The 15,211-nt window shown below is 45.5% G+C and overlaps 1 protein-coding gene across 1 annotated transcript; it reads right to left on the bottom strand.

The window, feature by feature from the left end:
- Positions 1-552: 552 nt before the first annotated feature.
- On the bottom strand, positions 553-14,151 carry LOC135383631 (uncharacterized). Its single transcript, XM_064613019.1, has 2 exons — positions 14,106-14,151; positions 553-2,609 (listed from the first exon to the last, which is right to left on the bottom strand). The coding sequence occupies exons 1-2, from the start codon at positions 14,149-14,151 to the stop codon at positions 553-555; spliced, it is 2,103 nt and encodes a 700-aa protein (XP_064469089.1).
- Between the last annotated feature and the right edge of the window lie 1,060 nt (positions 14,152-15,211).

Below are 15,211 nucleotides of genomic sequence, written 5' to 3' on the forward strand. Positions count from 1 at the left end.
AATATGGCTTCTGTCTTGGACGATAACAAGGCGCTGAGAGACGAAAATGAGAAATTGCGCGAACAGTGTGTAGAGAACAAGGCTCAGTTGAAACGCAATGAGATGCGAATTGCAATTGGAGCAGTACTCGAGAAATCGTAACATCGAGATAAAAGGCATTCCACCTGCGGAGATTCAGAACATTCCAGAACTTGTTTGCAAGATCGGGGTCGTAATCAGTGAAACCATTTCTATGGACGACATTGAGACATGTCACACCGTGCCTATCCCCAAGAGGGATTCTAAAAACATCATTGTCCGGTTTAAGATGAGGCAGAAAAGAAACTCCGTAATTGAAAAGGTGCGGGCAAAGCGTATCAAATGTGTCGATATCGGTATCTCCTGTGACAAACCCGTCTTTGTCAATGAGCACCATTGTGCCTACATGAAACTACTGTTGTGTGCAGCTGTTTCGAATCGGACCCAAGAATTCGTGACCGACAGTTCTGATGCCTTCTACAAACTGAACCTTTATTCCTCTCTCGCGCTCCTCGTCTTCGTCCACAGCTGAGCCTAAGAGCCCTCTCCTCCTCCTCTTTCTTCCACATCCTCCCGGGCCACGGGTGGTGCGATATCCCCTTCCAAGCGGTGCAGCAACTGCACGGGACGGTGAAGAATGGTCTTGTTGGCCAGCATGACCGCACAGGCACGAACGACACCGTCGCGTCCGGGAATGGTCTGAGTTACGCGGCCGAGCTTCCAGAGTAGCGGCGGTCCTCTTTCGTGGATGATGACCACGTCTCCGACCCTCAGTTGACTCTCCGGGTCCCGTCTCGCCATATGCGCCGATCTCAGCTGGAAGAGGTATTCCTTGCGCCACCTGCTCCAGAACTGCTGGCGAAGACTATCCTGTGCTTTCAAGTAATGCTTGAGTCTCCCAGCGTCCAACGGCTGTGCAACTTCGCCCGGTGTTGGGGTGGCAGTCAAGCGCTTCCCTACGAGGAAGTCTGCAGGAGTCAAAGGGTGCAGGGCAGCGGGATCGGAATCCACATACGTCAGCGGCCGGCAATTCACTATGCATTCTACTTCGCATAAGGCCGTTGTGAGATCTTCATACGTCAAATGGCGCCTTCCTAAGCAACGCCTGAGGGAGTCCTTCACGCATCTGACCATCCTCTCCCACCACCCGCCCCACCAGGGTGCTCTCTCGACAATAAACCTCCATTTGATGCGATTCCTGGAGGCAAAATCTTGCACTTCTGAGGACGCGGTGGAGAGAATCCGTGACGTCTGATGGAAGGTGCGAGCGTTGTCTGACATGATCAGTGACGGAACCCCGCGTCGGGACGCAAAACGCCTAAATGCGCCGAGGAAGTGTTGAGTGGACATCCCGGTCGCCAATTCGAGGTGGATCGCGCGGGTAACGCCACATGAGAAAAGGACGATGTACGCCTTCCGCTGTTCGTTATTGTCAAATGCATAGAGCGGTCCAGCAAAATCCACCCCTACTACGTCGAAGGGACTCGTGGGTGTGATCCTTTCCCGCGGGAGAGGAGCGACAGGTGCTGTTTCCGGATCCAGTCGTCGTCGTTTGCACTGTAGACATGTATGAAGAGCGCGACGAACCGTCTGTCGACCCCTTACAATCCAATACTTCTGGCGAATTTCACAGAGTGTGTCTTGAACTCCTGTGTGGTGTAGACGACAGTGCATGTCGAGCACGAGCAGCTCTGTGAATCGGTGTCTGGACGGCAGAAGGATGGGGTGCCGTACGCTGTCGCTTTCGTCGGCGTACCTCAGACGACCACCGACGCGGAGTAATGAATTCTCGTCGACATACGGGTTCAATAGCAAAACGGCCGATGAAGAAGAGATGGGGCGTCTCGTCTGTAGGTCCTCGATTTCAGTGGGGAAAGATTCCAACTGAGTCCAACGGACCCAGAGCAGCTCTGCTGAGTGTAGCTCCTCCGCTGAGAGTGAGCCACTGTGTTTCGACTGGGGTCTCCGGGTGTTGTTGATGTACCTGAGCACGTACGCTGTCACACGGAGCACGCGGTTAAGGGAGCTGTGATCTTCGAGTTGAAGAAGGGGGTCCCGATGCTGAACAGCGATGGCGCAACAGGTCTCCTCGATCCGGAAATGCGGAGATGTGTTTTGGGCCGCGACGAGACCATCCACGTCGCCAAATAACCAGGGTGGACCGGTCCACCACAGCTTGCTGTGGAGCAGCTCAGTCGCGGTGATTCCCCTCGTGAGCAAGTCAGCGGGGTTGCTTTTCCCGTCGCAGTGACACCATCTAGCCGGGTCCGTGAGCTGGCGAATCTCTCGTAAGCGCCCCTCGACAAACTGAGGATTCTGCGACTGAGTCATCTTCCCATTCTTTATCCAGTGCAGTGCAATCTGAGAGTCCGTCCACAACGTGACCCGTGACTGCAGGGCAGGTATGACGTCGCAGATGCTCTTGAACAGTCTAGCGGCGAGAAGGCAGCCAAGGAGCTCTAAACGCGGAACAGTGACCGTCTTCAGTGGTGCAATGCGACCTTTGGCGATGAGCAGGTGGGAGCTGACACCCCCGGGAGCCTTGTGGGTGCGTACGTATGCAACCGCTCCGTAGGCCCGCGGGCTTGCGTCTGCAAAGATGTGAAGGTCTGGGACGGTGCCGGCCGGATTGAAGGGAGATCTCGGGTTTCGGCACCAAAATGTTTCGAATCGGACCCAAGAATTCGTGACCGACAGTTCTGATGCCTTCTACAAACTGAACCTTTATTCCTCTCTCGCGCTCCTCGTCTTCGTCCACAGCTGAGCCTAAGAGCCCTCTCCTCCTCCTCTTTCTTCCACAGCAGCTATTGCTCTAAAAAAAGATGGAAAGTTACACCAGGCTTGGGCACGGCACGGAAAGGTGTATATCAGGTCACGTGAAAATGGCGTGCCACAATCTGTACAGCATCTAGATGACATCGAAGCCTATCATTCTTAGTAACTTCTATCTTCCCAAGCAGCACAATGTACTGAAAGTCGAGTGCAATAGGGCTGGACGGTATGTGTGTTATCAATGTTCTTTAGTTGCATAAGCGTGTTCAAGGCCTTCCACCTACCCGTCCACCCCTATTGCACTCGACTTTCAGTACATTGTGCTGCTTGGGTTGTTGCTCACGTATATAACCTTTTTTTTAAGCTTTCAGCCTTCCTTAAATTTCGCGCATGCAGACGAGCGGTCTGTTGCATGAAGATTTTGCGAACAGTTCCTGGCAATTTCGGAGTTCTTGGAGTGTTTTTCATTTAAACTGTCGGTCTGCATCAAATAAAGTGGACGCTCTGTCTGTACTATTTGATAGCCTGAAATTTTGATTTGATGCGGTCATGCTGACCGAAACATGGTACAACGAAGATCCACATGTGTTTGAGTTGCCATATTACGAGCATTTTTACCTAAACAGAACTTGCAGACACGGCGGTGGTATATCGACTCAAATTTCCCGCACACTCGGGCGATCCACTATTCTTCAGAGTTCTCACTTACCACTAATAATCCCGATGCTTAAACCCTTGTCAATGATGATCTCAGTTTCTGCATCATATATCGGCCACCAAATGGGAGTTTAAATGCTCTTTTAACATGTATGGAAGAGGTTTTCTGCTATGCGGAGACCAATGTATGTAGGTTATTTATTGGTGGTGACCTAAGCCTTGATATGCATAACCTATCTTCATCACATGAAAAATTTGAGCAAATGCTTCTGTCATGTAATTTAGTAAATACAATCACTGTCCCTACACGAATCACCTCTGCTACTTCTACTACAATTGATGTCATATTGACAAACGCGGCTACTCATGTTAACGTAGCTGGCACGATTGCGGCAGACGTCAGTGACCACTTGCCAGTACATATGTTATGCACCACAAAGGTAAAGAGAAAAAAATGGAAGCAAAACCATAATGACACAAACCATAACAGACGATACTGTGAAGTCTTTCAAAGAAGATATTGCTTCTGAAGATGGGGACGCGATATGCGTTGGCAACGACGTTGATTTTTGTTATGACCTGTTTATTAAAAAGTTTTTAGAAGTATATAAGAAACATTTTCCTTATCGTAAGAAAATTATACCAAAAAACATTAGGAAGCCATGGATAAGTCCTTCGCTTTACCGGTCTATAAAAGAAAGAAATAGGTTATTCCGCGATTTCTTAAGGTCCCGTGATGTCGAAAAATTATAAATATATAAACGCTTTCGAAATAAGGTAACTTCTGAAATAAGAAAAGCAAAGACACAATATTTTTCAAAAATATTTGAAGAATCGTCGAATCGCATGGATCTATTCTGGAAAAACCTTAACAACATCAAGAAAAACACCGACACTGACAGTCTTGCCAATATTGTAGTTCATGGCACCGTTTTATCTGGAAAACCTCTATCGGACCAATTCAATGACTTCTTCGTTAAAGCTCAGCTCCGCCGATTTTCGACTGCGACAGAATGGAGCCATGCTTGGGCTGTGCGTTCGTTTCCGCACAGGAAGCATACATGTGAAAAATTTTCACCCATTTGTTTGTAGTTTTTAAGAAAACAATTTTTTTAAATTTCGCTGGCACGGCGGTCCTGTGGTCGGCAAACCCTGACCAATCCCGGCTTCGTCCTGGCTTAGCCGCGCTCGTGGCTTGGCTAACGCCAAATCGTCGATGCGATGGCGGAGATCTATGGGCGAAGGTGAATGTTTTTTGTGTGTTCCGTGATAATTGCTGTCGTTAATAGCCTCAAAGATAGTTTTGCCGGTCTTCTTTAACAAGCCTTAGAGGATGGCCTCGTTGTGCAACGACGGCCGTCGTGAGCGGACATTCTGTGCCCGCACTGTGCTTCATGCTACCAACAAGACCTAACACCTAACGTGTGACGTACACTTACGCATTCTCAATAGCTTTGGCAGCGCACTATGCGCGGACTTGCTGCGCGTGCAGAAAGCACCACGAAAGCTATTGAGAACGAGAACGTGCTCGAAGACGAAGTGTTCCTTATAAGAAACATGATAAAACGGTGCGGTGGTCCCCGATAGCTCGTGACAGCTATTTCAGCACGATACAGCGGCCATGACGGAGTGTAAACACAAACTGGTTGCCAGGCAGCGCTGGCTAGGTGTGGCTATCCAATCCGCGCAGTTCCAAGTATGACGTCACAAGTGGAACCGCCGCCCGGTAGTTTTTCTCAAATTTCTCACGAAGGAGTATGGAAATTTGGAAAGCAATGTGCGTTTATGAATGAAGTTGGGACCACGGTTCTGAATATCACAACGTCTTCATACTTTCGGAACAGCAGCGGAGCTGCCAAGACACCTAAATGCGGTGCACTTGGTTTTTTAAAAGAAATCAGTTGATGATTCCATCTTTTTTCAACCAACCGATGTCAGTGAAGTCTGCGCAACATTCTTGATGTTAAGTAATTCCAAATTTTGTGTTATTAACGGTGTTCGAATTAAACCGGTCAAGTATGTAATTGACTTGATTAGCCCTGTAATCGTGTCTTTATATAACATGTCCCTCGTTACGGGAATCTTTCCCGCGCAACTCAAAAAGGCAAATATCTCGATTATACATGAGGGACGCGATCAAAATGAATTGTCCAACTGCCGTCCTATATCCGTCCTCTCTATATTCTCGAAAGACCTTGAAAAAGTCGACTACAATAGATTATTAAAGTTTTTTAACATGCATAATGCTATCATTAGTGAGCAATTTGGGTTTCGTAAACATAGGTCAACCGAAACAGCTTTGTTAAAACTAAAAGAAATAATAAAAAAAAACTTTGAAGAAAAGCGTCTAATCTTAGCAGTCTTCGTAAATTTTCGTAAACCATTTGATTGTATTCATCACAACGTTTTATTACAAAAATTGGAGTATTATGGCATTAGCGGTGTTCCGTTAGATCTGATCAGGTCATATTTACACCTACGTGAACAGGCCGTTTCCATCAATAATTTTCCATCAGATTTTGCGACTATAAAATCGGGAGTCCTCAAGGCAGTATTTTAGGGCCTTTATTATTCAACATATATGTAAACAAGATAATCAACGTTTATCCACATTCAGCTGGTACGACTTACTTATATTTTATTATATATGCCGATGATACGACATTACTTTTTTTTCTGGCAATCTGTTACGGAAGTTGTAACAGCAGCAAATAACGCCCTTAAAGGGAGACTCCGGGATAATCCGAAACTATTATAATGGCTGCGTAAATAAGTTTGATATATCCTTCTGAAATGAGATATACAGTTGGTTTGACAAACGGGGACTTGTTTGTTGCTAAAAGAGCTGGGAAGGTCAAAACGAAACCGAAGCTCTCTAAGGTTCCCTCTACTACCTCCTACCATGCGTGACGTCACCGGTAGCCTGGTGTGGACCACCTACTGTTTTTCGGGCACGTGCCTTGTAACTTCTTCGTGTCGCGTGGATGACCAGTCGTCTGCTTCCTCGATTTCGTTCTAAAATATTCGCCAGTGGTAACAGCAAAACTTGCAGAAAGCCCAACACGAGGAATACCGGTGAGGTGAAGCACAATGTTGCTGGACTGCTTTTCCGTGGAGAAGCGCCTAATTCCTCAAAGCAAAATATTCATTTTCTAATCATCTGGGCCACTTGGGGATGTGAAATTGTATGCACTGAAATATCATGTGGTACGGATTGATGTCTCAATGTTACCTTACCACGTTTTTGATGCGTTGTCTCCCTTTAAGCAACTCAAAGAATGATCCGAGTGCAACTCTCTCAATACGGCAAAAACTAAGGTGTTGCTGTTTCGACCTAAAAGGAAAATCATAACTGAAGATGTTTCTGTCAATTATGACGGTTATAAACTTGATGTAGTCCCTAGCTTTAAATGCTTAGGGGTAATGTTTTCAGAACATCTGCAATGGGGCAACCATATATCTTATGTCGCCAAAAAACTTGCTGCGATAAATGGGGTTTTAGGCAGACATAGTTATGTTATGTACAATGTTCTGTACTGTTACTATTACTGTTCTGTATGTACAATTATTGTTTCTTAGTGTGGGGAACAACGACGGTTGGAAATATTCACGAGCTGTTTGTCCTGCAAACAAGGGCTATAAGGATTATTGCTGGTGTCAGTCGACTGTCTCATACTGCGGAGTTGTTTGAACAGTACAATATTATTCCGGTACCGAAATTCTACAACTATAAACTTACCTTAACTTATTCAATAAGCGTCCGTAAAAATAAGACGATATTTCTAGAACTATGTCACTTAACTACGCTGACATCTATGTATTCTTTTCGACATAGTATTTGGTGTGTCCCATTGCATCGAACAAACTACGGCAAACAGTCATTAACGTATATGTCACCATTAATTTTTAATCACTATGTTGGCACGTCGCCAAACCCATTGTTGATGTCAAAAGGAATGCTCTGTTGCTTAATGTTGGGTACTTAACTGTGTATTGGGTCAACTTTGAACTCTCAGTTGATTTATTTGTATTATATGCATTATAGTTCATCTTTCCATTTTTCTCACTCTCATTTGGCTATTGTTACAATATTAGTCTCCTTTTTTTCTTTTTTTTCTGTACGCTGTGATCGTTACTGTATTGTTGCTGTAAACTTGGGGGAGGAGCCGGTGTCAAGCCTCATTGGCTTTTTGCCGCTCACCCAACCGCAAGGAAAAAAAAATGAAATTGAATCTGGAAAAAAATACCAAAGTTGACTCAGAGCACAAAAAGCACCATAATCAGTGCAATTTTTCGCACAATGTACAAAACAGACAAGGTTGAGCTTTGTGCCTTGTCATTTTTGTTCGTATGGCTAGCATAGGGCTATCTATCTGTTGATCTACTGGATCAGGAATGTAAGGGATACGTCTTTAAGTAGAACCATACCTCCAAAAAATCGTGTACTGCGAGAGCCTTTATCTAACAAACCCCACCAAAAATTTCTCCAGTTACATCGACACACAACATAGTCTTCTGAGAAGCAGTCTTTTCCCTTCACCTATACCCCGAACCACGCAGTGGAGAGAATCCCGAAAGCGTTTGTTTCTCCTAACTTGCCGATGCCTTCAACATAATTTTTCTAGGTCTAATTTGAGACATCAAATGTACGGTCTACTCCGATTTGAGATGCAACAAGCCCCCAGGAACAAACACCCAATGACACACAAAGCAGTAGCCCACCTGCACAACACTGAAAACTCCCCAAAGAAAGAGAGAACAACACCTGTTTTGAAGACTCAAACTGCATCTTCATACCTCGACCACTGCTTCATTTGAAGCTGCGCCTGAACCCTCCACTGTGATGTCGGGAATCGCTATTCGCCTGCTAGCCATTTCCACAATGATGTTTTTTTTTTCGATTCTGAAATGGAATATACGAACCTTACGTGAGAACAAGACAATGCGGACGCAAGGTGTACCTGGAAATAAACCGCTGGAAATAAATATTTCGCGGTCCCGATGTTAAATTCACAGTCGCGCGCTGAAAAATGCCATAAGGTAGCAAAAACTCGCGAACATCGGGCATCGGGTACCATGACACGAACTAACCAACATATGCTATTTCGACGTGTCTGCTCTACTACGTCCAATAACCGAAACTAATTTCGCGCGCTAAAACAATTTCGACAGACATCGGAAACACATACGTGAAATTGTTAATTCGTGATTTGAGATTTTAGAACACTGCATGTCAACATACTATGCAACCAAGAATTTTCTCTGTATCGATCTAATCTTGCACTAACCTAGTTAAGAAACTTACTGCCATGTTCACGTCCGTCGTGTCCGCCCTACTAGGCCTGACGACATCTCAAATGTTCCTGTCGTTGGTTGATACAACAGCGTTTCCCCGAGATAACTGTATTTGCACGTAAGTCACACACGGGTGAATGCATGTCATGGCACTTACCTCCCAGTAAAAAGACCCTCGCATTGTAATAATTCTTATTTTGGCCACTCCTCGACTGCCAGAATGCCTTCTTCACACTCGTTTTGTCATAGTCATCGCAACTCTTAGGGTAAAAATTTCTTATAAGCGATACCGGTAAGATTGCTGGGATATCGTCTCCTTTGTAGCGCACATACGCATACATAATGTCCTCCAAGATAGAATCTCATGAGACCAACAATACACAGTCGCTAAGAAAAAACACGTGCGAAAAGCAGAACGCAAACTACGGAGAGAACGTATCGCGGATAGTGGGGCCCAGTGTTGCTGGACGCTGCGCAGCGTAATAATGCAAATCAGTCAAATCTATAAAAATCAGTTTTACAAACAGAACCCCTAAGAAGTGCTCAGCAGAACTGGCTTTTTAGTCATGCCGTGAAAATTAAAATGAAAACTGCAGATGAGAAGAGCTACCGCGGATCGTGTGTTTCGTTAAGGTGTGCACTATATCTGATCACTTCACAATGTGACGGGACGACTCCCATGGCATCGCGATCGCCATGCTAGTGGCCGCCACATGTGTATCGAAACAATCGCTGCTGCTGAATATTCTAAACGCTTCTCGCCGCAGTATAATAAAGTTTTTTTTCGAGCAATCTACGCCGCTTGTTGCAGCTTATGAAACAGGTGATATGCCTCCAAAGCGTAGTAGCAAGGCATACTTGCACAAGGATGCAGACTTCAAAGTTCCGAGGACCACACGCTATATTCGGCGAAAACAGGCAGAGGGTGGGCTGTCTGAAACTGCTCTACAAAATGAGGCGCCCGCGGCGCACGTCTAAGGATCAACTGAACAGGCAAGCGGGTGCTCTCCCAGGCGAAAATTTGAGCTGGGAAGTCAACTGGAACCAGCTCGTTCCCAGTTCGCACCAACTGGTGGTCAACTGGAACCAACTGGTACCAAACTGGTGACTGGAAAGTAAACTGGTACCAGTTCAAGCTGGACTGGTAGCAACTGGGAAGTGAACAGCCACCTGTTCAAACTGGGCAGGTGGCAACTGGAAAGTGAACTGGTACCAGTTCAAGCTGGACTGGTAGCCACTGGAAGTGAGGTGATGCCAGTTCGAACTGGACCAGTTTACATATTTGGGGGAAGTTTCGGTTTCAGTGCCATGACAGGTTAATATGAAAATTGCAAGACGAAGTTATAAAAACGATCAGAAAGTAACTTTATTAGTAGAAATAATCATATTTCAATTTATGGTAAAGTTCCTCTTAACGAAAGTTATTTTGGAACTCTTATATTTGTATTTTGTGCGTTCCTGCTCCCGCGATGAATGATGCGTTTACTGTGCAACGGTCGCTTGCTTAGCAGTGTGCTTGTACAGCGATTTTTGCCCGTTATGTTCTTAGCGTTATGCGTGACATAGGCGTTGGTTTTGTAATCTAAAGGATTTGTCTGCAAGTTAAGACAGTGCGACAGTACAATGAGCGCCAGCGGGCGGGCGGGTGGGTGTTACAGGATTACAGCTCGACTACAACGGTGGAGACCGCTTTATATCGTGAGTACTATATGCTTTTCCCTTGTGCACCATTTAGAAATATTGCGTAGAACCTCATCTCTTTGAAAAAACTGCTAGGACAATGAAACAACGGCTAGGAAGCAAGCGAGCTGGTGAAGATGATGCATAATGTAAAACCCCGAGACTAGGGAACACGAAAGGACAGACACAAACGCGAAGTCTCAAAAAGTCTTGAGTGTCTCTCGTCTCAAAAAGTGTTTGTGTCTCTCGTTTCGTGTTCCCTAGTCTCGGGGTTTTACATTATGCCCATCTCTTTGTTCCGCGTCACATTCGTGGCACCTGCAAGTGCATGCCGTTTTACGGGTAACATCCGGTTTATGTTAACGTTACCAGCAACTTTTTTCATTCATGTTTTTGTTTTTGCTTTTTTTTTCGTTCATTCTCGTGTTTTATATCCTTCACACCACGGATGTTGTCGAACTGGCGTAGTGCGCCAGCGTAGTACTCATTGCCCCAGAAAGCCGGCGAATCTCTTAGTTGAAATGTCCAACTACTGCACAACAGAAATGTTGAGAGATTCGCGTACTTTCCGGGGCCACGACTGCTCAAATTGAGTGACTGGCACACACTACAATTACATGTTGCAATTGAATGCATATTCACTTACCTTAACCTTAAGCTGCTGGGGCTCAAAGGAAAATATCGATCCATCGTGTGCTATTAAGAACATATCAAATACTTTATTGAATGATTCAAGATGTCCACAAGGCAGTCAAGCAAGGGACCAATCAACCATGAAGTATTATCTATTCCATGTAACTCTGTAGTTCATCTACTGCTATAATTTCATTACGTTATAGTTACGCTACATGTACATTAGAATATGTGTAACGTTTGACTACAAAGAAAATAAAATTTTGCATTGCAGTTCTTTGGATCTGCCGTTGCTGGGAACTGCGATCCTGCAAAGGGGCACCGGTTACATACAAGCTAACCTCTGTCCGAACAGGCCGCTCAAAGTCAAGCCACTTCAACCGGTCCCAGCTCAACAATGAGGTTTGCAACCAGTTCCAGTCGAGACTGCGGCCGGTTAGAAACCAGTTGGGCCAATTGGTACCAGTTGAGACTGGGACCGGCCAGAAACCAGTTGATCGAACTGGTCCCTGTTCGATAACACAGCTCACCCAGTCCCAGTTGAACTGGTCCAGTTGCAACTGGGACTGGGCGAACTGTGTTATCGAACAGGGACCAGTCCGATCAACTGGTCCCAGTTGAGACTGGGACCGGTTGCAACTGGGACTGGGTGAACTGTGTTATCGAACAGGGACCAGTTGTCCCAACTAGTACCAGTTGATCTGGGGCCGGTTAAACTGGTCCCTGTTCGATAACACAGTTCAACTGGTACCAGTTCAAAAAATTTTCGCCTGAGCCAGGTGTGAATATGACCCGCATCGCGATGAAGCAGACACAAGGAGTAGCGCGCTTCTTTGTGAACATAGCCATTTCGCCGGTGAAGGCAATGCAGAAAAGAGTGCTGTTTATGTTGAGTTGAGCACACCCGCGACATTTAGAGCGACATCTCAGGGCATCAGTGAACTTCCTTGTTCTGCACGAGTGATTGACAGTAGAACTGAAAATAGCCGTAACTCCCATACGGTTGACACTACACAATATGAGGCCCTCGGAGAGGAAACTACCCCTGCTGGCACCGAAGTAGAGTCTGGTACAACAGATGATGACACAGATAACTCTTCACCTGCAGATTATTTTATGTGGTTCCTGTCGAGTGACAGTGATGATGATGCTGAAATGGGTAGGATTGGCGCTCATTCAGAACCTGAACCTTCACCAGACACAGATCGTTTAATGAATGAGGATGTACACTCTGAGCTTCCCAGGCTACACATGCCAGGTTCACAAACTACGGCGGCTGCTGCAATCATTATGGTGATGGCCTTCGTTGTTGGGCACGGATTGTCGTGGATTGCGCTGCAAGACCTTTTGAGTATAATCACCACTATGCTTGGTAGTACTGTTTTGCCATCATCACTGTTCTTGTTTCGAAAGCTGTGGTCGAAGAAGAATGCTGATTTCGTGGCAATCACTATTATTGTGAAGCCTCTGGGGCTCCCCTGGACGAACACTTTCTCTGCGGCACTTGCAACATTACTTACGTCTTCAGATAACTGAGGTCAATGAGCTCGTTTTTTGTAATCACAAAAATGGCCAGGCAGATCGTACACCAAATTGAGCTTTGGAAGACAGAACTCGCGGATAACCTGCGCAACCTCTCTTCGCAACTTCCAGGTGATATTTCGGACATCGCAACAACAGCTGCATACCGCGAACTAAGGCAAAGTGCAACATTTGGAAACAACGACCTCACAGTCACCTTTAACACAGATGGCAGCCCGCTTTACAAATCTTTGAAAGCCTCCATATGGCCGTTTCAGTTTATCATTAATGAGCTCCCACCAAAATCCCGTTTCGAGAATCCTGTGCTGGCCGGGTTGTGATTTGGGAAGAAGCATGCTAACATGACACTCTTTCTGAGCAAGTTTGTTGATGAGCTTGCTATCATGCAGCCACTGACGTGGACGTGTGGCATCAACACAAACGTGTCCAAGATTTATGCAGTTTGCTGCTGTGTGGACGCCCCTGCTCGAACAGCCGTTCAGAATTACCTTCTGTTCAACGGATATTTCGGATGTCCATGGTGTCTAACCAAAGGAACGTACAGCCACGGTAGGTACCACACTATATTCTATAGTGTAGGTTAGTATAGGTACTATTGTATATAGGCATATTGTATAGGTACCACACTTCACTTTACCATTGCTCTACAGCTAACAAACTCCTTTGTCAACTACTTTCATTTTCATTTCCAGGCAGCATGCGGTACCCGTATGATGACTTGAGAGATCCGATGAAGCAGTAGTGAGGGGACATAGAACTGGCGCTCGAGCTCAACTCTGTCATCAACGGTATCAAGGGCTCTTCGCCACTCATTCACTTAGGCAGCCTTCATCCTATCTGGGGGTTCACTTTGGATTATATGCACTGTGTTACAAGGCAGTTTGCAGAGTTATGGTTTGCAACATGTAACTCAGAGGAGATATTTTATGTCGGCATGTTAGCAGTTCAGAGGCTGATGTGATTGATTTGAACTAGAGTGTTAAGCGAAAAAATTTCGATAGGTTCAGTCCAGGTCTTCTCAGTGCCTTGAGCAATTAGACCACGCTGGCATCCGCTTTCTGCTGACTTGCCTGGGGGACTCATCTGACTGACGGAACATGCATTCTCCCTCACACACACTCCCACAGTTCCTCTTTCACGCACACACATACATAGAGACAACACAAATACAAGGCAGTGGTATCTGGTGCACATGATGTAAAGTAATTGTGCTGAGGCTGGAACATACAAAGGGGAAAACACAACACAAGCCTCAAGGTGTTCTAGCCTCAGAACCATTATTTCCATCGTGTTTTGGAGATGCTGCTGCCTCGTACTTGTGTCATGTATATGTGAAGGAGAACTGTAGAAGTGGGTGTAAGAGTGACTGCATGTCTTGTCTGTCAGATGAGGTCCCAGGCTTTTGTTGTGTTTGTCCCTTTGCATGTTTCAGCCTCACAACAATTACTCTGTATCGTGCTTTTAGTAAATTCCTGTTTCAGGCATCTTTCAACAGGAAGTCCTTCTACCTTGAGCACCGTAAATGGCCGTCTCCTGAGCATCAGGCCGCCTCATTGCGTCACCCGTCTACTGATAGGGCTGTCACAGAGCGCAGCTTCTGGAAGGCTAGTGAATCGCGCTTGTGGGTGCTCTTGTATACCCTCCCTTGCACCCTCAGGCTACTACCGGACAAGTACTGGAAGCATTTTTCAAAGCTCTCTGCTGCATTGCACATCCTGCTTTCTGAAAATATCAGCCCTCGAATGATAGACCAAGCTGGTAAAGGAAATGCTTTTGTTCTGCATAACAAATGAGATTAGCTCTGTCATAGAAATTTGTAGTTACTTCGGTAGCAGTATGTAGCAACATGTTTAGTCGTTCCACATGCCCTCATTTTATATTTGCTAACTTATGAATTTTAGAAATACCCCATTGCCGTTAAGTATTCCTTTACAGCAATATGCTTCTGTACAAGAGCACACATTCATATTTTATATCCAAATTGCACAGAAAGTTACTACTACTGGCAAAGTAAATAAAATACACTGAAATTATGTAAGATACAGAAAACTTACTGGGCTTGAAACGTAACCTTGTTACGGTAACATTTACCAAGCTCCTCCTCTGTTGCTTCAGCAACTGAGCGAACTTTCTACATGTAAAGTTTTTCTCTCATAGGCCATTATACACAATACACTTGTTACTTTGTGCTTAAAAGTACTGTGCATTTCAGCAAAGCTTATAATAGCATTCAGTTCCTAATAGTAAAGCATCGTTAACATTTAACAGTGTCCATTATTTTCCCATCACAACTTCTCACTAGCACAATGCTGTACGAGCTCATCCTGTGCACACTCGAGGCGTCCTTCACGAGCGCGTTTTTTTCCAAAACGCTCTCCGTGTCCAACACCGCGAAATAGGGGTAGGGATGCATGTACTGTATCTTGTTGAAGGAGACACACTCCCCCGCTTTTGGCATTTCGAGAATCACTTCGTTTACGTCTCGACACAGACGTTCGTGTTGCTGCAATGCCTCTCTCGTTCCGTAACCGGACGTGCATTTCTCACAATAAAAGTAGTCACTTCGTCCCATGAAAGTGCTAAATTTTCGGATCCCATAGAAATGCTCCCTAAC

The sequence above is a fragment of the Ornithodoros turicata genome, chromosome 1 (assembly GCF_037126465.1).
Source record: "Ornithodoros turicata isolate Travis chromosome 1, ASM3712646v1, whole genome shotgun sequence".
Taxonomy (NCBI): Eukaryota; Metazoa; Arthropoda; class Arachnida; order Ixodida; family Argasidae; genus Ornithodoros; species Ornithodoros turicata.

Bases quoted from the DNA above. Each gene is read 5' to 3' on its own strand.
- LOC135383631 (XM_064613019.1), bottom strand. From the start codon at position 14,151: ATGAGGCGGCCTGATGCTCAGGAGACGGCCATTTACGGTGCTCAAG. The intron at 2,610-14,105 runs GTAGAAGGACTT...ACATCTTTGCAG, and splicing joins GGCCATTTACGGTGCTCAAG to ACGCAAGCCCGCGGGCCTAC.